Genomic DNA, 22,915 nt, shown 5'->3' with positions numbered 1-22,915 from the left:
AGTTTCATCAGGCTTAGTCTTACCCATCAAAAGTTACGAGCCTGAGAAAATTTGCGTTATTTTAGAAAATAGGGGGAAACACCCCCTAAAAGTCATAGAATCTTAACGAAAATCACACCATCAGATTCAGCGTATCAGAGAACCCTACTGTAGAAGTTTCAAGCTCCTATCTACAAAAACGTGGAATTTTATATTTTTTGCCAGAAGGCAGATCACGGATGCGTGTTTATTTGTTTGTTTGTTTTTTTTCCCCAGGGGTAATCGTATCGACCCAGTTGTCAATGAGGGCTCATTCTAACGGAAATGAAAAGTTCTAGTGCCCTTTTTAAGTGACCAAAAAAATTGGAGGGCACCTAGGCCCCCTCCCACGCTAATTATTTTCCCAAGTCAACGGATCAAAATGCTGAGATAGCCATTTTATTCAGCGTAGTCGAAAAACCTTATAACTATGTCTTTGGGGACAACTTACTCCCCCACAGTCCCCGTGGGAGGGGTTACAAGTTCAAAACTTTGACCAGTGCTTACATATAGTAATGGTTATTGGGAAGTGTACAGGCGTTTTCAGGAGGTTTTTTTGGTTGGAGGCAGGGGTTGAGAAGAGGGGGATATGCTGGGGGAACTTTCCATCAAGGAATTTGTCATGGGGGAAGAAAATTTCCATGAAGGGAGTGCAGGATTTACTAGCATTACTTAAAAAAAATGAAAAAGTTTTTTTTCAGCTGGAAGTAAGCAGCAGCATTAAAACTTAAAACGAACAGAAATTATTACCCATATGAGGGGCTCACCTCCTCCTAATACCTCGCTCTTTACGCTAAAGTATTTTTAGTAATTTCAACTATTTATTCTGCGGCTTTTGTGATTCAGGGGTCATTCTTAATGAATTGGGACAAAATTTAAGCTTTAGTGTAAAGAGCGAGGTACTGACGAGGGGGCGACCCCCCCCCCCATATATGTAATAAAAACATAAGAATGCAAAAGTTCTTTACGTAAGCTAATTTTTAAGTTACGTATATCTTTTACTTATAAAAAGATTCGTAAAAAATTAAAAGTTCTAGTTGCCTTTTTAATTAACCGAAAATCGGAGGGCAACTAGGCTTCCTCTCCCGCTCTTTTTTTCTCAAAATTATGAGAAAGCCATTTAGCCCCCCCCCCCAAAAAAAATATGCAAATTTCGTTTTGATTATTCCTCTGCGGAGAGCCAAAATCAAAACATGCATTGATTCAAAAACGCTCAGAAATTAAATAAAAAAAACGAGTTTTTTTAACTGAAAGTAAGGAGCGACATTAAAACTTAAAACGCACAGAAATTACTTCGTATATGAAAGAGGCTGCTTCCTCATCAACGCCCCGCTCTTTACGCTAAAGTTTTTTACTCTTTTAAAAAGAAGAATTGAGAGAAAGAGTCAAACTTTAGCGTTGGATTTTGGAAATATTATTACAAGCATTCTGCTTTTATGAATTCTATTTATGAGCACCTATTAAAAATTAAAATATAATGTAAATACGTTAAAACACCTGATTCGTACATGGTGGTGAAAAGTTTCGTGCTTTCCGGCAAACGCGCTTACAGGGGTAGGTGGAGTGCAAAAGCCTGGAGTTGTTCCAGGGTTATTAAATGGTTCTTCAACTGGATGTAATTAAAAAATGTAAAGAAATTTAGCAGAATTATGAAAAAAGCAAACAGCTGGAGTTTATTTTTTATTTAAATTGTTTCTTATTGTAAGACAACAACTAGGGAAATATATAAGGAGTACAAATAAGAAATTAATTAGCCTAAAGATGTTTTCTAAATATGACTTTACTTGAAATTCTGAAGTGATTTGCTTTGACCATTCGGTGTTAGTAGCTTCTCTATATTTTTTGGGAAATAATATCTATTGATAAGAATAGTGCTTGTAATAATCTTTCTAAAATCCAACGCACTTTTATATCCTTATCGCCAGCTTCTATCCTATCTTTGATCCTAATTTTCTTTGCTAAATACAATTTTCCCTTATTTTCAAAATGGCCAACTGAAAACCTCAAGCTGACGCTGCTAGACCATGAGAAAGTCGATTGGATGTCTAAAAATTTTGCATTAAACTTGAATGTAAGAAGAGCTTTTTTACTTTTAAGAGAGGCGGTGCCCAAACAGCTCCTCTAACAAAGGGGACTCAAAAAGGGTCAAATTTTTTTTCGATTGGCCTGAAACGTTGGGCTGAAGAGGCCCCAATGCAGATGAAAAATAGACAACATTATTTCTTATCAAAATTCGGCCCAGAAAAGTGCCCAAAAACTTCCTCACCCGTTTCTAATGAAAGGGGCCCTCATAGGAGCCTGGGAGGTGGCTCGTTCGATTGGAAATTGAAAGTTCTAGTGTCTTTTGAAATGCTGAAAGATACTTGAGCTGAATAATTCCCCCTATCGATTCTTTTTCTGGTCTTTGGCCTTTCTCTAATCCCTAGGAACAAAATTTTGAGATGTAATGTTTTTTTCGAAATCTTCCAATCGATCAATCAATGTCTAAATAATTCGCCTTTCGTGTTGATATAAAATCCAAAGCCCCAATATTAACCTTTATCTTATTCTACCATGATAACTCAACCCCCATAAACAAACGTTAGAAATGAAATAAAAATACCATAGAATAATCTACACACGTATTCTGACTGTATTTTGAATAGTGGTAGAATATTAAAAATTTTGCCTTTTCTTCGTTATCTAACATTCTTCGCTAACATTCTTCGTTTTATCTAACAAGATTTCTTTGTGGCTTTTCAATTTTAAGTGCCGAGGAATTCTTTAATATTCTACCAGTTTTCCAAAATAAAGGCTGAATACTGTACAATATCATATAAAATTAGTTTTACCGAACAAGGCTGTTGCACCCCCACCATAAAATCCCCATACCAAAAACGTCTTTATACTTACCAATAGCCAATACTGTATGTAAGCAATGGACAAAGTTCATAACTTGATGCCCTTTCCCCGGGGGCTGTGGGGGGTCAAATCATCCTCAAAGACATAGGTATTAGATTTTTTGACCATTCTGAACAAAATGCTATCTCAAAAGTTCTAGTGCCCTTTTTAAGTGACCAAAAAAATTGGAGACCAACTAGGCCCCTCCCACGCCACTTTTTTCCTAAAACCGTCTTATAAAAATTGTGAGATAGCTATTTTGTTCATCATAGTTAAAAGGACCAATAATTATGTTTTTTTAGATAAAATAAAATTAGTTTTTATTTTATCTAAAATTAGTTTTTATAAGTCATAAATTGTGACATAGCTATTTTGATCATCATAGTTAAAAGAACCAATAACTATGTTTTTTAGATAATATAAAATTAGTTTTTACCGAACAAGGTTGTTGCATCCCCACCAGAAAATCCCCCTACCGAAAATGTCTTTATACTTACCAATAGCCAACACTATATGTAAGCAATGGGCAAAGTTCATAACTTGCTGCCCTTTCCCAGGGGCTGTGGGGGTCAAATCATCGTCAAAGACATAGGCATGTTTTTGACTATGCTGAACCAAATGATATCTCAAAATTTTAATCCGACAATTTTCGTTAAAAGAAGGTGGGGTGGAGGGGGTTTAGCTGCTCTCCGATATTTATGGTCACTTAAAAAGGACACTAGAACTTTTGACTGCCGATCAAATGAGCCCTCTTCCGACCTTCTAGGACTACTGGTTCGATACCATTATCCGAGGGAAAAAAGAAATAAACACGCATCCGTGATCTTGCTTTTGGTGAAAAAATTCAAAAATTCCACATTTTTGCATATATGAGCTTGAAAGCTCTACAGTAGGGTTCTCTAGCATGCTGAATCTCATCGTATGATTTTCATTAGGATCACTTGATTTCTTAGCCGTGCTTCTCCCTTTCCCAAAATTATGCAAATTTTCTTAGGCTCGTAACTTTCGATGGGTGACATTAATCTTCCTGAAGTTCATTTATTTGAATAAGCACCAAAATTCGATTCTTTTGATGTATCTATAATTATCAAGGCCCTGTTTCTTACAGTTTTGGTTACTATTCAGCCGCATCGCTCCTTACTTACAGTTCGTTACCACGAACTGTTTTGAAAATAGTTGCTCTGAATATTTTATATGCGGGGAGAAATGTATTTGTTTTTTATTGGGCTGTCCAGAAGTGAACTATGCCCTATTTAATTTTGGCTGTCGTAACAAAGAAAGAACTCTAGCCGATAGTAACTGAAATATGAAAATAAATTGCTACTTAATTACTACAAGAAATAATTTGAACAGAAATGATTTCGTACCTGAAGGGGTTGCCCTCCTCCTCAATACCTTGCTCTTTACACTAAAGTTTGACTGTATGTCCCAATTTGTCTAAGAACGACTCTTGAAACACAAGGGCCGTTTACTTGGAATAGGAAGCTTTTTTAAAAGTGCTAAAAATTTTAGCGTGAATAACAAGGTATTGAGGAGGAAGGCTCCTTCATATACGGAGTAATTTCGGTTCGTTTTGAGTTTTGATTTTACCTGTTTCTTTTAGTTGAAAAACTTGTTTTTTATTTAACACTAATAAAAGCCAAAGTATATGAATAGAAATAAAGAGGGTTATTCATTAAATCCTATTTACAGTAGTCAAACAGTTCGTGGTAGCGAACTAGTAAGGAGCGACCCGGCTCAATAGTAATCGGAACTCTAAAAAACGGAATTTTGATATCATTAGTTACATCAAAAGAAGTGCATTTTAATGCTGATCTCAAATATATAAGTTTCATCAAGTTTAAACTTACCCATCAAAAGTTATGAGCCTGAGAAAAATTGCCGAATTTTTGAAAATAGGGGGAAATATCGCCCAAAAGTCATGGAAATAGAGTCATGGAATCTTAACGAAAATCACAACATCAGACTCAGAGTATCAGACAACCCTACTTTAGAAGTTTCAAGCTCCTATCTACAAAAATGTGGAATTTTGTATTTTTTGTCAGAAGACAGATCACGGATGCGTGTTTTTTTTTTCCAGGGGTAATCGTATCGACCCATTGGTCCTATAATGTTGTGAGAGGGCTCATTCTAACGGGAATTGAAAGTTCTAGTGCCCTTTTCAAGTGACCAAAAAATTGGAGGGCACCTATGCCCCCTCCCACACACATTTTTCCCCAAAGTAACCGGATCCAAATTTTGAGATAGCCATTCAGTTCAACTTAGTCGAAAACCTAATAACTATGTCTTTGGGGACGACTTAATCCCCCACAGTCCCCGGGGGGAGGGGCTACAAGTTACAAACTTTGACCAGTGCTTACATATAGTAATGGTTATTGGGAAGTGTACAGACGTTTCCAGGGGGATTTTTTGGTTGGGAGGAGGGGTTGAGAAGAGGGGGATATGTTGGGGGAACTTTCCATCGAGGAATTTGTCATGGGGGAAGAAAATTTCCATGAAGGGAGCGCAGGATTTTCTAGCATTATTTAAAAAGAAACAATGAGAAAATAAATAATAAAAAAATTTCACCTGGCAGTAATGAGTAGAATTAAAACTTAAAACGAACATAAAATATTATGTACAAAAAAAGGTTTTCTCCTCCACAATACCTCGCTCTTTACGCTTAAGTATTTTTAGTAATTTTAACTATTTATTCTACGGCCTTTGTGATTCAGGGGTCATTCTTAAAGATTTGGGATAAAGTTCAAGCTTATGTCTAAAGAGCGAGGTATTGACGAGGGGGCAAACCCCCTCATATACGTAATAAAAATACAAAAATATAGAAGTTTGTTACGTAAGGTAATTCACAAGGTACGTGTGTTTATTACTAACAAAAACGTTCGTACAAAGAATTAAAGTTCTAGTTGCATTTTTAAGTAACCAAAAATTGGATGGCAACTAGGCCTCCTCCCCCACCCTTTTCTTATCAAAATCATCCGATCAACACTATGAGAAAGCCATTTAGCAAAAAAGAGACAAATTTCGTTTTAATTATTCATGTGGGGTGAGCCAAAATCAAAACATGCATTATTTCAAAAACGTTCAGAAATTAAATAAAAAAAACAAGTTACAGATGGTTTAAAAAAACAAGTTACAGAACAAGTTCAAATGGTCAAAAGAGGTTACAGTCCTCCATATTGAGCAACAAGGAATATCGCCCTCTCACATGGGGAGCATTTATGTGTCTCCACTTTTATTCTCCTTGTTATTTTTTCTTCTTTTCTTATCGCCGCTAGTGGGCCACTGAAACACCACAGAGAGTTGTTTAACGTTTCATTTGAATAATATCATTTTATTCATTATTTCATTATATTTTATCATTTTTTTCATTTGAATTGTTTCATTTTTCATTGAATAGTACTTGTTGTTAGTAAAACAAGATAGCATTAAAATGAAATGTAGTTTTTACCAAAATCACATTTTTATATACAAAATGATGCAACACTTGTGTTTCTCGACGAAACATTCTTTACTACAAGAATGCCACATAAGAAGCCAAGTGCTTTCCCTGTGTGTGAAAAATTGTTTCTGTCAAGACTTTCTTTTTCTCTTCCTTCTTCCTTTTTCTTCCTTCCTTCCAGGCCCTTACGATTTATTTCATCCGCTGTATCTAGTTAGTCAAACTATTAGGTCCGTAACTCTTATAGTATTCATATTTTGCTTAGTCCAGCAGTAAGATCTGATTTTAACACTTTTATTGCGTGACATATTATGCGGAATACCCTTTCTGATTCAGGTCGATATTGCCACTCGTTTGGCACCTTCAAACGACTTATAAAACATTTTTTTTTTTTCTAATGATTTTGTCGTCAGTCATTTTTATAAGTTTTTCTTTATTTCTATTAAAATTTGTCTAGGTTTATTGTTTAGGTTTTTAATTTATAATAAATATCTAAATATTTCTTTATCCATATGAAAAATATAGTTTATAAAATATATTTAACAAAACATACACGAGCTAAGAGCTCATATGGCACTTGTGATGAGGCAAGAAGAGCTAAGAGTTCACTACTCTTTGCAATGATGTGGTAAACCAGGCTTTAAATTTCAATGAAAGGCCTACTAAGAATATACGGATCTAGCCTGAAATATTTTGAAAGCAACCAGAATTGTTTTTTTCAACCTCTTTTTTATTTACTATAAAATAGTCACGACCAAGTTAGTGACCGAAACATAGGCTAGTTTAAAAAAAAAAGTGTGCACATACAGCCTCTTATCCTCGCAAAAGTGGTTCTTTCATCTTATGCCCAGTGTAAAATTAAAGTTAATAAGATTAGTACACTATTTTTTTATCTTGCCTTTGACTTCAGGACTCGATAGCGATAAATGGTATGAGTTGTGCCTTTTATTTATTTTTTCTCCTCAGAGATGACACTGAACTTTTTCTCTTAACACTTCCCATGTTATTTACGAGATTCCTTAGTAGATTCTCAGAATACGACCTCCCTTAAAGAAGCAATGAATAGCGTTTCTTCTTGCTCGGATATCCAAATTAATCTAGATTAAGAGCTTTAACTAATTCAAATAATAATCTAAATTAATTAATACACCGTGTTTGTAGCAGTATCTGCAACCATGTAGGAGCGAACATCCAGGAGAGGTTAATAAATCTCAATGAAAATATAACCATCGAATTCAACATATCAAAGAACCTGATTGCGGAGGGTTCAAGCTCATATCTACAAAAACGTGGAATTTTGTATTTTCCATCTTTGCCTGAGGTTTCAAATTCATATCTACAAAAACGTTGAATTTTGTATTTTTGTCTGAAAAAAGAAGACGGGGAGGTGTTTCTTTGTTTGTTTTTTTGTTATCCTGAGGAGTGGTCGTATCAAATCAAGAGGCCACTGATTCGAAGACCAACACTAAAGTTTGACCTTATGTTACAATTCTTTAAGAAAGCTCAAGCACAAGGGCTGTTTAATTTAAAGGGGAAGTGGTATTAAAAACCCTTAAGACTGTAGCGTAACGAGCGAGTTTTGAGGAAAAGGGCATCCCCCTTATATACAGAAAAATTTCAATTGGTTTTAAGTTTTAATGTTGTTCCTTGCTTTTAGTTGAAAACTTTTCTTTTAATTTAATCTTGCAAAGGAACATAACTGAATAAAAGTCAAAAGTAGAAAAACAGGCAGAAAATAACAGTAGAACAAAACAGTGAAAAAAGTAGAAAAAACAGTAAAAAGTAGAATAATTTCAATTCGTTTTAAGTTTTAATGTTTTTCCTTACTTTGACTCGAAACAGCTTGTTTCTTTATTTAATCTTGCAAAGCAACATACCTGAATAAAGGTAAAAAGTAAAAGAAAAAAGCAGAAAAGCAGTAAAATAAAATAAAAAAACAATAGAAAAATTTCAGTTTGTTTTAAGTTTTAATGTTATTATTTAATTCCAGTTGAAACAAGAGATAAGAGCTCATATGGCACTTGTGACGAGGCAAGAAGAGCTAAGAGCCAAGAGCTCATATGGTATGAGCTCTAACAAAATTCTAAGAATCAACAGATTGATTTAAGAAGAAAATCAGAGGCTTAATGCCGGTCAGGATTTAAAATAAGAGCTCTGAGTCACGATGTCCTTCTAAATATCAAAATTCATTAAGATGCGATCACCCACTCGTAAGTTATAAATACCTAATTTTTCTAATTTTCCCTCTCCCTTTAGCCCCCCAGATGGTCGAATCTGGAAAAACGACTTTATCAAGTCAATTTGTGCAGTTTCCTGACACGTCCAGAAGCACCAAACTCGTTTTAAGACTCATCGTCCTAGCACGTCCAGAAGCACCAAACTCGCCAAATCACTGAACCTCTCCCCCCAACTCCCCCAAAGAGATCGAATCCAGGACGGTTACGTCAATCACGTATCAAGGACATTTGCTTATTCTATCCACCAACCTTCATCCCGATTCCTCCACTCCAAGTGTTTTCCAAGATTTCCCCCTCCAACTCCCCCAATGTCATAAGATCTGGTCGGGATTTGAAATAAGAGCTCTGAGACTTGAATTCCTTCTAAATATCAAATTTCATTAAGATCCGATCACCTATTCGTAAGATGAAAATACCCCAATTTTCACGTTTTCCAAGAATTCCGGTTTCCCCACCCAACTCCCCCCAATGTCACAGGATCTGGTCGGAATTTCAAATTAGAGCTTTAAAGCACAAGATCCTTCTAAATATCAAATTTCATTAAGATCTGGTCACCCTTTCGTAAGTTACAAATACCTCAATTTTCAAAATTACCCCCCCCCCCCGCCCAACTCTACCAAAGAGAGCAGATCCGGTCCGGTTATGTCAGTCACGGATCTTAGACAGGTTTTTATTCTTCCCATCCAGTTTCATCCTGATCTCTCCGCTTTAAGTATTTTCCAAGATTTCCGGCCCCCCCCCAATGACGCTGGAATCCTGTTTAGATTTAAAATAAGAGATCTGAGCTACAAGGTCCTTCTAAATGTAAAATTTCATGAAGATCCAATCACTGCTTCGTAAGTTAAAAATACATCATTTTTTCTAGTTTTTCAGAATTAACATACATAATTAAAAATACATCATTTTTTCTAATTTTTCAGAATTAACCCCCCCCCCCTCCCAAATAGAGCGGATCCGTTACAATTATATAAATCACGTATCTAACACTTTTGCTTATTTTTCCCACCAAGTTTCATCCCGATCCCTCCAATCTAAGCGTTTTCCATAATTTTAGGCTCCCCCGCCCCAAACTCCCCCCAATATTACCATATCCGGTCGGGGATTTAAAGTAAGTGCTTTGAGACACGATATCCTTCTAAATATCAAATTTCATTGAGATCCGTTCGTAAGTTAAAAGTACCTCATTTTTTCTAATTTTTCAGAATTAACCCCCCCTCCCAACCACCCCAAAGAGTGGATCCGTTCCGGTTATGTCAATCATGTATCTAGGACTTGTGCTTATTTTTCCCACCAAGTTTCATCCCGATCCCTCCACTCTAAGTGTTTTCCAAGATTTTAGGTTTCTCCCTCCCAACTCCCCCCCCCCCCCCAATGTCTCCAGATCCGGTCGGGGTTTAAAATAAGAGCTCTGACTCTGAGACACGATATCCTTCTAAATATCAAATTTCATCGAGATCCGATCACCCGTTCATAAGTTGAAAATACCTCATTTTTTCTAGTTTTTCAGAATTAGCCCCCCCCCCCCCAACTACCCCAAAGAGAGCGGATCCGCTCCGGTTATGTCAATCATGTATCTAGGACTTGTGTTTATTTTTCCCACCAAGTTTCATCGCGATTCCTCCGCTCTAAGTGTTTTCCAAGATTTTAGGTTTCCCCCTACCAAATCCCCCCCCTAATGTCACCAGATCCGGTAGGGATTTGAAATAACAGCTCTGAGACACGATATCCTTCCAAACATCAAATTTCATTAAGATCTGATCAACCGTTCGTAAGTCAAAAATACTTCTATTTTTCTAATTTTTCTAATCAACGGGCCCCCCACTCCACCTCAGATGGTCAAATCGGGAAAACGACTACTTCTAATTTAATCTGGTCCGGTCCCCGATACGCCTGCTACAGACAGAAAACTGGGACCGACAGACAGATCGACAGAATTTGCGATTGATATGTCACTTGGTTAATACCAAGTGCCATAAAAACTTGATTTTTTATTTAATCTTGAAAAGGAGCGTTCCTGAATAAAGGCAAAAATAATAATAATTAATCGTATGATATAAAAAAATGCCTATCTTTCTGAGCATACAATATCTAAATTGTAAATTTGATTCAGAATTTTGTATTTGCAAAATCCATTTGCAACAAAATAAATGTTCACTCAACGTTTGAGAAAAAAGTAAAAAGGATTTGGCATACTGAAAACAACATTTACACAAATAAATAATGAAATAAATACATAACAAAATAAATACATAAGTTATATCACTGGGTCTCTCTTCACAAAATTAACTCTCACCAATTCATTATTTTAACTAATCCTTATTAAATCCCATTATACCTGCAACCCAATTTCAATAATTTATTTCAAAACGCATATGGTGTATGCTAAAAATTTAAATTCATATTCTGTTTTTTCTTTTTTGTTAAAGTTGTTAAAATCACTAATTTTATTTTATCTTTAGATGATACATTGCTGATAAAATATGTATAGCTTGAAAATATTCTGACTAGGACCTTTCCCCTCTAGGGATTTACAAATTTGACCTGATTTTATCTTGATTTGATCTGATCAGAATTCATATTCTGTTTTTTCTTTTTTGTTAAAGTTGTTAAAATCACTAATTTTATTTTATCTTTAGATGATACATTGCTGATAAAATATGTATAGCTTGAAAATATTCTGACTAGGACCTTTCCCCTCTAGGGATTTACAAATTTGACCTGATTTGATCTTGTAGGCTGATTGTCAAGCTTAAAGGAATTGGAAAAGCTTTAGAAAATTCATCAAAGTAAAATTAGAAATATTATAAGAAGTTTGATAAAAAATTGAATGAAAATTTTTCAGCAGAAATATTATGCTTTAAATACTAGCTATCGTAGCAGAAGTGCAACCAGGGGGATAAGGTGTAAGAACCAATAATAGAAAAAAACTGTATTTTAAGTTACTTAAATGTTTCAAATATTCTAGTATATATGCAAAAAAAAAAAAAAAAAAAAAAAAACACCACTCGATCCTACACCCATTCCCAAAAAGATTCCCACTGCAGAAGACCAAATTCCGAGGAGTTAGAATTACAGGTAACCTCAGGAGAGAGGATCACATTTAAACATTATAAGACGCACATTTTTTCTTTCTTCTTAAAGCACCTTGTCAAATAACCGTGTCCCATTCCCCACGTTTTAAAATTCCAAACATCTTTTATTTGTCCTAGCCGTCAATACGCAAGTCCCCCTTTGACATTTCTCTCTCACGCCTTACCGTACTGAATATGTACGAAAGTGTGCACGGTAAGAATCATTGCACGGGAAGGAAACTACCAAATGCCTATTTCCTCGTAAATTTAAACTAAGGACTGAAATAGGCAGAGAAGAATATTTGCCTCTCCATTTCGGTAACGAGGCAAAACTAAGCTCACGAATGAAAAATAGGAAATATACCCCCAGGCAATAACTTTTCTGGGAGATAGTCCTTTCAAAGAAAAAAAAAAAAAAAAACTGAAGCCTGTTCAGTCAAAAATGGCAACATACAAAAAAATATTTAGTTATGTAAACTCTCCAAAAAGCACAGTCTTGACGAGATTCCTCCGTCCATAAATAGTTATCAATATCTCTGTTTTGTTCTTGTTTGTTTATTTTATAGGCATTTTTTGTTGAAGTTTCGTTTATTGAAGGGATTGTTTCATTTTGGTTCTGTTTTTTTTTTACGGATCCTTTATTTTGTCTTGAATTGTTAATATAAGTTTATATTTCTGCACTCAGAGTTTGTGTTAAGTTTTATTCAGATAGATTTTATCATCCTGTATAGTTTACTTTGCTTTAGATTGGTCCTCTCTGTTATTTGACGGTAATTTTTCTGTCAATCTACTGAGCCCTAACCGTATACTAGTCCTAAATGTGTCAGATTTTAAAAACAACATATAAGGCTGAATTTTTGGACAGCAAGTCATAATAAGAAGTTATTCAAAGTGATTGAATATTAAAAAAGAGGAGAAAACCAACTATTGGTTCTCGATATAGGAGATTATCGATTATTATCGATATATAATAGGAGATTATTATCGAGAACCAACTATTGGTTCTCGATATAGGAGAGTATCCCGGATTTAGCGGTTGTTATGATTCCCACACACTGAGGGCCTTCTAAAGGCATCAGGTGGAATAAGTCCCATTCATAGTGAGTTTTAACAAATACAAAGATTTAGCCACCGCTATTTTGAACCAATTTGGTTTGGAGTAGAACTTTCTGATTGGCTTAAAAATTCTATAAAACCCTCTGATTTATCCCCAACCCACATTGCAAGGCCAATGGCTATTAACTCTCCTATAAATTTTGAGTCCCCCCCTAATCGTACATAGGGGACGTTCTGTTTAGTTCAGGCTTTGGTAAGTCAGTTTTAATGAAAATGTTATTCTTATATCAATCGACTAAGACTTTAGGAAAATAATAAAGAAAGATTGGGCTGAAGAGGCTATATATATAAAATCAAGTGTGAGTTTTTACTGCCAATAACTGAGCTCATCAAATTGGAATCATACAAATTCCCCATAAGGCCGACTTTTTTTTTAGCTAGAGTGCTTGACAAAAACCAAACCACAAAATTTTACGAAAATATATTGCAAATTTTATTGAAATTTACTTCGATTTGGTTAAACATATTAAGCAATGAAGCAAGAAAACGAGGATCAAATGTCTTTTTTTCACTTTATTCCATGTTTTATCAGGTGTTGAATTTTCCCTCAGCCTTTTTCCCCTTTCCCAGTAGGATGATATGATTTTACTACGAGATAATTTGTCTTATAAAAAAAGAACAGCAATGGAAGAAGAAGAAAACATTTCTCGAAAATTTAAAAACTAAGCATTTTTGAAATCTAATTTTATGTAAAATTAAATTTACTATAGACATCATCTAAAAACATTTTTACATTCTTTGCATTTCGAAAACAATGTACTTGCTTCTGTCTATAACTCAAGATTTTAAATAATAAATATAAGTATAAAAGCTACTTCTAAGAAACAACAAAACAATGGATAATACACGTAAAACAGTTCATCACATTCCAAGAACGAATCAGAATTAAAAAGAGTAAAAGCACGCGCAACAAATATATACCCACCCTCCAATTCAAAAACACCATTGAGGTCATCATTAAAAGTTATTTCTGAAATGGAGCAATCACGATAATGCACTGTTACAATATTCTTCTTTTCTTAGGAACTACCGATTTTGATAGCGTATATCCAAGAATCCGCGTTAAGCTATTGCACTTAAAAGCGCGCGTAAGACTATCCTATCGGTGTACTGACATGCGCACTGCGCAAGGTTTAATTCGAAAATATATCCTAAAGTTCTCTAAAACACTATAATTTGGTTTATCCAGTCTTTAAATTCTGTGATTCGTGTGTAAACACCAGGCTGGTTGGGTTCAGCACAACCAATTCCCCACGAGATCACTCCTCCAAGAATCCAGTGACCGTCTTCTTTGATCACCATAGGTCCACCTGAATCACCCTAAAATAGATTTTATTTAATATTGGGAAACTAGTGGAAGACACAAAGTATTTCTAACACACCAAGAACTTGAGTCGACCTCACTAGAAATGATTTGGAATAATGCTTATTTCTTTATAGACATGAAGCAAATATGCTGTGACAACTTTGGTAAATCATGATTAATACTGGGAAAAACAATTTACAATACTCGTTGATTCTGATTGTCATATTTATCCAGAGATCCATGCAACCTGGTGAAAATCAACAACAAAAACAATAATGAAAATGAAGTAGCACATATACAAAATCTTATGTAGCATAAATTTTCAAATGAAAGTTTGATTTTCCACTAAATGTCGATGTGTTTTATTCAGTTGCCTTGAAAAAGGTATGGTCCAAAACCCTTAACTGGAGGTTTGCAAGAACACCTCCCGTGTGTTCTTCCTCCAGGCCCCCTTAATAAGCTACGCAATTAATGTCCTACAAACACCAATATATTAAATTACATAATTAGAGGCGTGGTTCTGTTAGGATAGCTCTGAACTTCAAATTAGATTATCTTGCGTACGATTCTAGCATGGCTTGATTTTGGTTTTGTTATTAGGGTTTGTCTTTTTTATTCCGTTTCGTGGACTTTAATCTGTGGACGATTATTCGTGTACTTTTATTCTTTTCGCATTGTGTACGGCTGAAGAGATACATCGACCAAAATTTTTTTGCGTTTTTCTTGGTTTCACTGTGTGTAAATTTGTTGTATTTTCGTTCTCCTACATTACCTAATAATATGGTAGATAGAAAATAAGCAGAAGATCTGGGGAACAAAAAAGTTCAGGGTAAGGGTCCATTCAAGATTTTTGTGCGGGGGGGAGGGTACAATAAAAAGCACTTTATAAAACGTATCAAAAATATGTGTATATACATTTTTGTTACGTTTTTAAGAGTAGGACAAAATGTCGGGTGGGGAGTTAAGCCCCGTAACCCCCTCCTGAATACGGCTTTAGTCCAGGGTCTAGACTGACTAAGTTCTCAACATAAACAATTGAAACAGAAGACACATTGCTGGTTTCAATTTTGATTCACCAAGAATTCTGTGCAATAAACTTCTATGAATTTCTTGACCTTGCTGGACTTTCTTGACCTTTAAACCACTATGTTGTGCTTGTGCATTTTTTGTTGTGCGTTAGTTTTTATTACTAGGGCAATAACCCTTGGAAACATATCAGTATAAAAATAGAGATGATCAAACGCGTTGGTGGAAAAGGTTAACGAATGCAAAAAAAATGAACTTGAGCAGATTGACTATGATTACTGTTTATAGATCCTTACTTACTCTTTTTTTTTAATGTAAATACTTTTTTTTTTCCTTCAACCAGTGAATTTACTCTGCAAATAAAGAGTTTATAGTCTCTTTAAAGAGTCTCTTTTTCCTTCAAAGTTTTTCAAAATTTTAGTTTACTTCCTAAATTGAAAAGTTTTAAAACGATATGAGAGAAGTTTTTAAGGGAAACTTTATTGAAAAAAGTTTTCTAAATGAAAAAAAGCACGTCACCCAGACTTGAAACAATCATAGATTATTACATATATATAAGGGGAGCTACAAATGTTTTGATCTTTCTTGATTTGCATTAAAGTTACAACTTATCTATATATATAAAAATAAGTTGTCTGTCTGTGGATCTGTGGATCAGGTGACGTCATGTTTCTGTGTCGGCTGACGTCATGAAATTAGTTGTCGTCATTTTTGTTATGACGATGCTTAGTATATTGTAAAACACATTAATTTGGTTAATAATATACCATTTAAAACACCAAAATGAACATGCTGGAGTAGTCACTCGGTGAGAGAGGGTGTCAGAATGGAGAATGAAGGTCCCAGGTTCAAATCCTGGTTAGGCTAAAAAAGGTAAAAAACTAAAAACTAAAAAAAAAACTGAAAAAACTAAAAAAAGGCAAAAACTACAAAAAAAAATAAAAACTAATAAAAAAATAAAAAAGCTAAAAAACTAAAAAAACTAAAAAAACTAAAAAAGGTAAAAAACTAAAAAAACTAAAAACTAAAAAAAAAACTAAAAAAAAGGAAAAAACTGAAAAATAAGCTAAAATAAAGGTAAAAACCAATAAAAAACTAAAAAGAAAAAAAGGAAAAAACTAAAAAAAAATTTCATCTAAAAAACTAAAAAAAACTAAAAAAGGTAAAAACTAAAAGAACTAAAAAAGAAAAAAATAAATGACAACACTCAAAGAGAAAGCGACCAGGACAAAAGGAATGTTCGATTAGCAATCAACAAAGCACCGGGACACAGGGAGTATAAATGACGACCAGGACATAAGTAAAAAAAAAAACTAACAAAACTAAAAAGAAGGTAAAAACTACAAAAAAACTAAAAAGAAAAAAAAACTAAAAACTAATAAAAAAACTAAAAAATCTAAAAATCTAAATAAACTAAAAAAGAAAAAAAAAGGAAAAAAATAAAGGAGAAAAACAAAACTAAAAAACGAAGCGCCCCCACCAACTAGGTGTTGGGGTGGCGCGAAGCGCCACCCCAACAGCTAGTTATACATATTAATTCTAATTTTAGTTTAGAATAGGGCAGAGGTTGAGGGGATTGGAAGACCCCCTAATATATAGGATAAATTTTGTTTGTTTTAGGTTTTGATGTTGGTCTTTACATTCATGAAAAAGGGTTTGTTTTTGTCCCTTTCATGGCCATCAATTTCTCTTATTTGTTGAGGACTTCACAACCCCCATTTTTTCACGATAAAGTTACACCTCTGCATTACAATGCTTCAAAAATGAAAATTATCCCTTAAAAAAGCGCACCCAAAACCGTTTAGCTTCTCTTGATTTTTATATTCGTGGATAGCTCAGATATTTTCATTGTTTACATTAGGACCGAAAAAAGAACAACTAAAAATCCAATGCAAAAAAAAACAGATAAAGCTTACTTCACAGGAGTCTTGTTTTCCTGCCTTATATCCTGCACATATAAATATATTCCGAGGAATATGCTCTACATAGCCCGCAGATCTGTACATGCCTTCACATTCTGAATTCGAAATCACAGGAACCTCTACCTGTTGCAATTTAGAGGGCAGTGGGCCATCTATAAATAGAAAAGTTGCAAATAATCTTAAATACAGAAAATATGTCTATGAAAAAATATATACAATACTGTGAAAATAAGGCTAGAGACTCAAACCGTTCCCCAAAAGAAAAATCACCAAAACCATCAAAAATAAATCCGTTCAGAGGACAATAGAATTGAGTCTAGAAAGAAGTGGCAGAGAATGTTGAAAAAGATATTTAATGCAGGTCTTAATTTGTGATCCATACATCGTCACATAAAAAAAATTATCTGATTATTTTAGATTTAGCTTATTGGGGTCAACGTTTCTTAAATAAAAGCTCAAATAGACTAGTCAAATTTGGAAATAAAAAAACAACCATTTGCTATTTGATTGCAATAGTAATTTTTGCCAGATTCTAGTATTAATACATACTTTTAGATAGTATCATTGCGACATTTAATGCTCAACTAATAAAACTTTTTCCAATTCTCCCACGCAAATGAGCACCCCCGTGTAATTTTCACCGTATTTTTTCTGTTTGGTTGTTGTTGTTTTGATTTTTTTACAACCCCTCACTGACATGCTGGTACTGACATTGATGTTTTTAAATGTGGTTACAACAATGTTAAATCCTCTGTAATCCGATTCTCTAAGTTATCACGTTTCTGGTGTTTCCTTTATTTTCCTCCATTTTGTTGTCATGTTTTCTGATGCCACTTATCCCCTACTCTTACAACTTTTTGTTCAACAATTTTTTCACAAAATGATTCTTTGTTAGTTTGTTTTAGGCCGAGCAACACCGACCATTGCATTGGCAACATCGAGAGATGCAATCTGGGCTACGCAAAAATAGATAGCTAAACAGCCTCTGATGGGTTAGCAAGTTCTAGAATGTGTCATATATACTTAAGAAAACTTGATATTTCTCAAACAGCATTTGTCAGTTCAGGTTTCTGACAAAAAGTAAGCCACCCCCAAGGTAATTTCTTGACACCCTCCTGACAGCATTTATGTGGTAAAGGCAAATTTAGAAGACATATAATTAGTTTCAAATTTAATCAATTCTCAACTGTTTATTCTCTATTTATTTCCGCGAGTAACCTGCATATTCTTTATTGTTTTTTTGGATATATGTGCATGAAAAAAAAATAAGGTTTCCAGCATTAGCTTCATTGCTTAGAGCCAGCCAATGTTAGTTAATAACAGGGCTATTTATTCTGTATTTTTATTATCTCATTCCCGTGGTATCGTCATCAGTTCAATTGTTTATCCTTTATTTTTTACTAGTTAATTTAGTTACTTTATTCAATTGTTTATCAGTAACCTTTCAGATGTGATGATTAGCATAATTTGTTTTGTTTATGATTACCTTTATTAATTAAATTTTTTAACTTCTTTTATTCCTTGAGACAAATACAAGAAATGATCAACCTTCAAGCACAAAAAGCGTAAATAAACCGGTTAATTTATAGCAAACAGTATTACTGGCTTTCGTATAAAGTGAATATACCACTCGATGCCTTGTTTATGCTCTATATAATAATTGCTTCTACCGGAAATTCAGATTTAAGCACTTTTTGACCTCTTAAAAATGACCTAAATATGAGGTATAAAAAAGGCTTAAAATATTGGTCTCAGACTTTAAAACATTGGACTCAAAATTACTGTTTCATTATAAATCCATTTTTTTAATGTTATATTATCCACAAGCAGTGATTTTCCACGATTAAATTGGATAAATAAATTTTATCAATGTTATGGCATTTTCTTCTTCCTTGACATCAGATTTTAAATAAAAGCATGCATTTTTGGTCGAAAATATGAAAGCCGGCTATTACGAACGCCAGTTATACTGTTTGCTATAAATTTAACTATATTAAATACAGCAATGGTTAGTTTACGTATTTAATATATGCTATACTTTGCCCCCACCCCCTGATGTGCAAATATATAGCCCAAATTTGTTTCTGAACTATTACAGATTTGCGATTTCAAATGTCCTATTATTTTGTAAAAAACGACCGAAAACGCATGCTTTAACTGAAATTTCGGCGACAAGGAAGAAAAAACGCCATAACATTGATAAAATGTATTTATCCAATTTAATCGTGGAAAATCACTGCTTGTGGATAATATAACATTAAAAAAATGGATTTATAATGAAACGGTAATTTTGAGTCCAATGTTTTAAAGTCTAAGACCAATATTTTAAGCCTTTTTTATACCCCATATTTAGGTCATTTTTAAGAGGTCAAAAAGTGCTTAAATCTATATTTCCGGTAGAAGCAATTATTATATTTGTAAAGAGCATAAAAAATGGCATTGAGTGGTATATTCACTTTATACGAAAGCCAGTAATACTGTTTGCTATAAATTTACCAATAAACCCTTGTGAAGATCTGAAAAGAAACCTGAGAACTAAAAATACAAACACAGTTCGAAACCCATCATTCAAATACTGGGAAAAACACAGTTTATATTTCTCAGACTTAATGACCCTATTAAAAATACGTCAAAATTTCAACAAATAACTTAAATTCTGGAATCATGTGGTTTTCGCTTTTCTTTTTGAAGCTCACGTCAATCTTGTTATGACAAAATGAATTGTTAAATTACTTGTGAAAACAGGAAGCACTCAAAAAGCAGACCATGTTTTATGACAACACTGCATAGTGATGAAAAAGAAATTTGACCTGAAGCATTTCTATTTTTAAGAAATATAATAAACTTTTAAGAGAATCTACAGAAAATAAAGAAGCAGCACTACGCCTAAAGGTGTCCAGAGGCGCCATTTGGGCCAAATCTTGGGGTGGGCATGGGGCATTTGACGGAAATTGAGACTTTTATTATGAATCTAACCTACTTTCAAAGTTTACAATGATTAATAGCAAATAGCGTAATTACCCCAAGGGTCGTCAGGTAACATCGCTCTTTGGCTAATAGGCATGCAGTTCGTTCAAATCATTTGAACAGAATGGATTATGTTGGACATAGTGGATAGTTATGGCCGGAAAAGGGCCCCTTGTGGTGGAAGCTTGGGCCCCCCTGGAAAATCTGGGGTGGGTATTTGCCCCCCCCCCTGACCCCCCCCCCCCCCAAATGGCGCCTCTGAAGGTATCCATGTAAATTTTATTAAGGGGAGGAGGAGCGGCGCCTGAAAAAATCATTCCATTGGAGAGGGATGACGTTCCAAAAAAACGTTCTTTTTGACAGATATCCGTCCTGTTTTTTAGTTTATGTCACAAAACATTTCAGTGTGTATGTTTCTCACTCTTTGGGGTTGAAGTTCCCTCCCTTTTGTCTTCTACTCTTGGATGTAATTGATAGTTGCTTATTTTTTAATATCTAGGTTTTGTCACAAATTACACAAACTGTAGCTAATTTTAAAAGGTTCATTAATTTGAAAAAGGAAAAATTGTGTCCTTGAAAATAAATGACACTTCGTTTCACTTTTAGAAAAAAGGAAAACTAATGTAATCGCTTAGGGCTCAATTGTGGTATTCGAATTTGATTAAATAGTGAATTATTTGTTTTGTATTATACTTTTTATGAATAAAATCCTGCAAGTAAGATTAAACAAAAAAAACATAAGCTAAATCCAAGATAATTCCTGTAAGTTAAAAAAAAACTCAGGAGTAATGGATACTATTACAGAACACTCGCAGGCTTAGTAAAAATCAGCAAGAAATCAATATCTTTTAAAAATACCTTCATAAAGACGACCCCAACCAGTTACAAAGCCTGTCCTTCCAATATAGTCCCTATCTTCCTCTGGAATACAAATGGGAATTATATTTGGCTGAAATTGTACTGGCTCATAAAAACGCAACAAGGCCAAATCATATTCAAATGTTCTTGGATCAAATTTCGGATGTGAAGCCACAATTTGTACTCTTCTCTCTGTGTAGTTGTATGGCTCGTTCTCGGAAGCCAAGTCATATTCACCCATTCGCAGCAAAATATCCTCTGGCTGGACACTGCAATAAATGAACTTATAATCTTTTGCTTCAATAGGAATGGGGGATCTCACCTAGAGGAATGGAGGGAATTGCAATTCATCATCTAAGAAGGGGGGGGGGGCAATCAGGCAAAGAACGAGGCAAGATGAATAAAACAAAATATATTAAGATAAAGATGACACTTTTTAGTAATCTCACTTTTCTTAAAATTTTATTCTAAACGAGAAATTGAGCTTTAATTCAAACATCGGAATATTTTCAGATTCAAGAATACAACTAAATTGGAAGACCACCTCTTGGAGACTTTTTAGCACACTGAGAGAAACAAAGGTAGTTGGATTGGATACATGGAGGTAGGTTAGAGGAACTAGAAACCAAGTTGAAGACACTATTAGATGTACAGACGCAATTAAACCTTAAATTGTAAGTGAGTCTACCCTTGGGGTATTCTTTTTGACATCCGTGTCCATGGTTAGCTTGTACGTGCACACCTCCTCGACGAGGGCTGGGAACCAAAACCACATGAAAAAAATGAACGTTTAATCTTTCAAATCCACGATACTCAGTTGACCGGCGACGACATACATCCTAACCTTGACTGGGTATGAATAGCTTCCGTCAAATCCAGCATTCGGTGTTAGATAGAAGTGAATTACAGCCAAGCAATTGCAGTAATTATCACAATAATTATTACAGAATTACAGTAATAGATCTTAGAATTATGTTTACGGGGATGAGAATTCGGCCATTCAGGGGGTTTCTGCCGTTGGTCTTCATCATTTGTGTTTGAAAATGACAATCACATGCATTGTTAAGCTTGATCTCATGTTAAACAAAAACAGATAAGTGGTTCAATTCAAGTTAACATTTGACGCATAAGAGTGGGTATAATAGGAATTAAAAAAAAAAAAACAAAAAAAAGATATTATAGCACTTACGAGCTGTATTTAAAAAAAAATGAATTCCAATAACAAAAGATCCACCGTCAACACGAGTGTTACTGACACTTTGCTCCCAGCCTATACTAAGCCAAATAATAAAAATCGTAGACAGCGCTAGAACAGTTAGATGGTCGTGACTTTTTTTCCCTTTTTGTGATTAGAAATTAACATGATTTTCATCTTTATCAGTATGTTACACTCTATAGATGGAACATATCAAAACTAAAATCAAGTTCAAAATCAAAGTACCACAACAGTGAACCTGACTACAATATATAGCAACCTAAAGGTCAATGTCGTTTCACCAAGGGAATAAAAGTTAAGAAAAAGATGTAAAACTTAGAAGCGGTTAATTTTGATTCGTTAGTGCATTGTATGTATCATAATATAATATATTCATATAGTATAATGTATTCACAAAAAAGGGGCAGTTTCGTTTTAACAGTTATTCAGTGAAAGTAAATAAACACGACCTGCCTTTCAAGCTTTTTGATGGGGGCATATTCTTTCCTTTTTTTTCAAATAAATCTCAGCTTACTTTTTTGCTCTTTAAAAATTTTCCAGGTAGTTTCTCAACTGGAGCCAAATTTGGTAGCCTTGTTATGTTTACTACGGAATATATTCGTAGTTTTGATAATACTGTGTGTATATTAGTTTTAAGATTGCGACTTAAATAGTTCGATGAATGATGATATATCTATGATATAATATAAATCAAATCTTTATAATTATCGATAAATAAAAGGTCGAATATAGGGTTAAATCCTTTTATTAGGCAGTGATAATAATATTCACAAAACATACTATATATTTCAAATAGTGACGGTCATCAACAGAAATACTAAAAAAGTATTTCTTACTTTAAATGCTAAAGCTTTTTAGT

The 22,915-nt window shown here is 34.2% G+C and overlaps 1 protein-coding gene across 1 annotated transcript in view; it reads right to left on the bottom strand.

The window, feature by feature from the left end:
• Positions 1-10,674: 10,674 nt before the first annotated feature.
• LOC136035758 (uncharacterized) overlaps positions 10,675-22,915 on the bottom strand; it is a 159,168-nt gene continuing 146,927 nt past the window's right edge. Inside the window, exons 16-18 of the mRNA XM_065717728.1 lie at positions 20,841-21,109; positions 17,010-17,167; positions 10,675-14,081 (exon numbers count right to left, since the gene is read on the bottom strand). Of these exons, the coding sequence (XP_065573800.1) occupies positions 13,923-14,081; positions 17,010-17,167; positions 20,841-21,109 (586 nt within the window). The 3' untranslated portion in view covers positions 10,675-13,922. The remainder of the gene's footprint in view (positions 14,082-17,009; positions 17,168-20,840; positions 21,110-22,915) is intronic.

This window comes from Artemia franciscana, chromosome 14 (assembly GCF_032884065.1).
Source record: "Artemia franciscana chromosome 14, ASM3288406v1, whole genome shotgun sequence".
Classification (NCBI taxonomy): domain Eukaryota; kingdom Metazoa; phylum Arthropoda; class Branchiopoda; order Anostraca; family Artemiidae; genus Artemia; species Artemia franciscana.
This window is presented reverse-complemented; position numbering and strand designations above follow the sequence as displayed.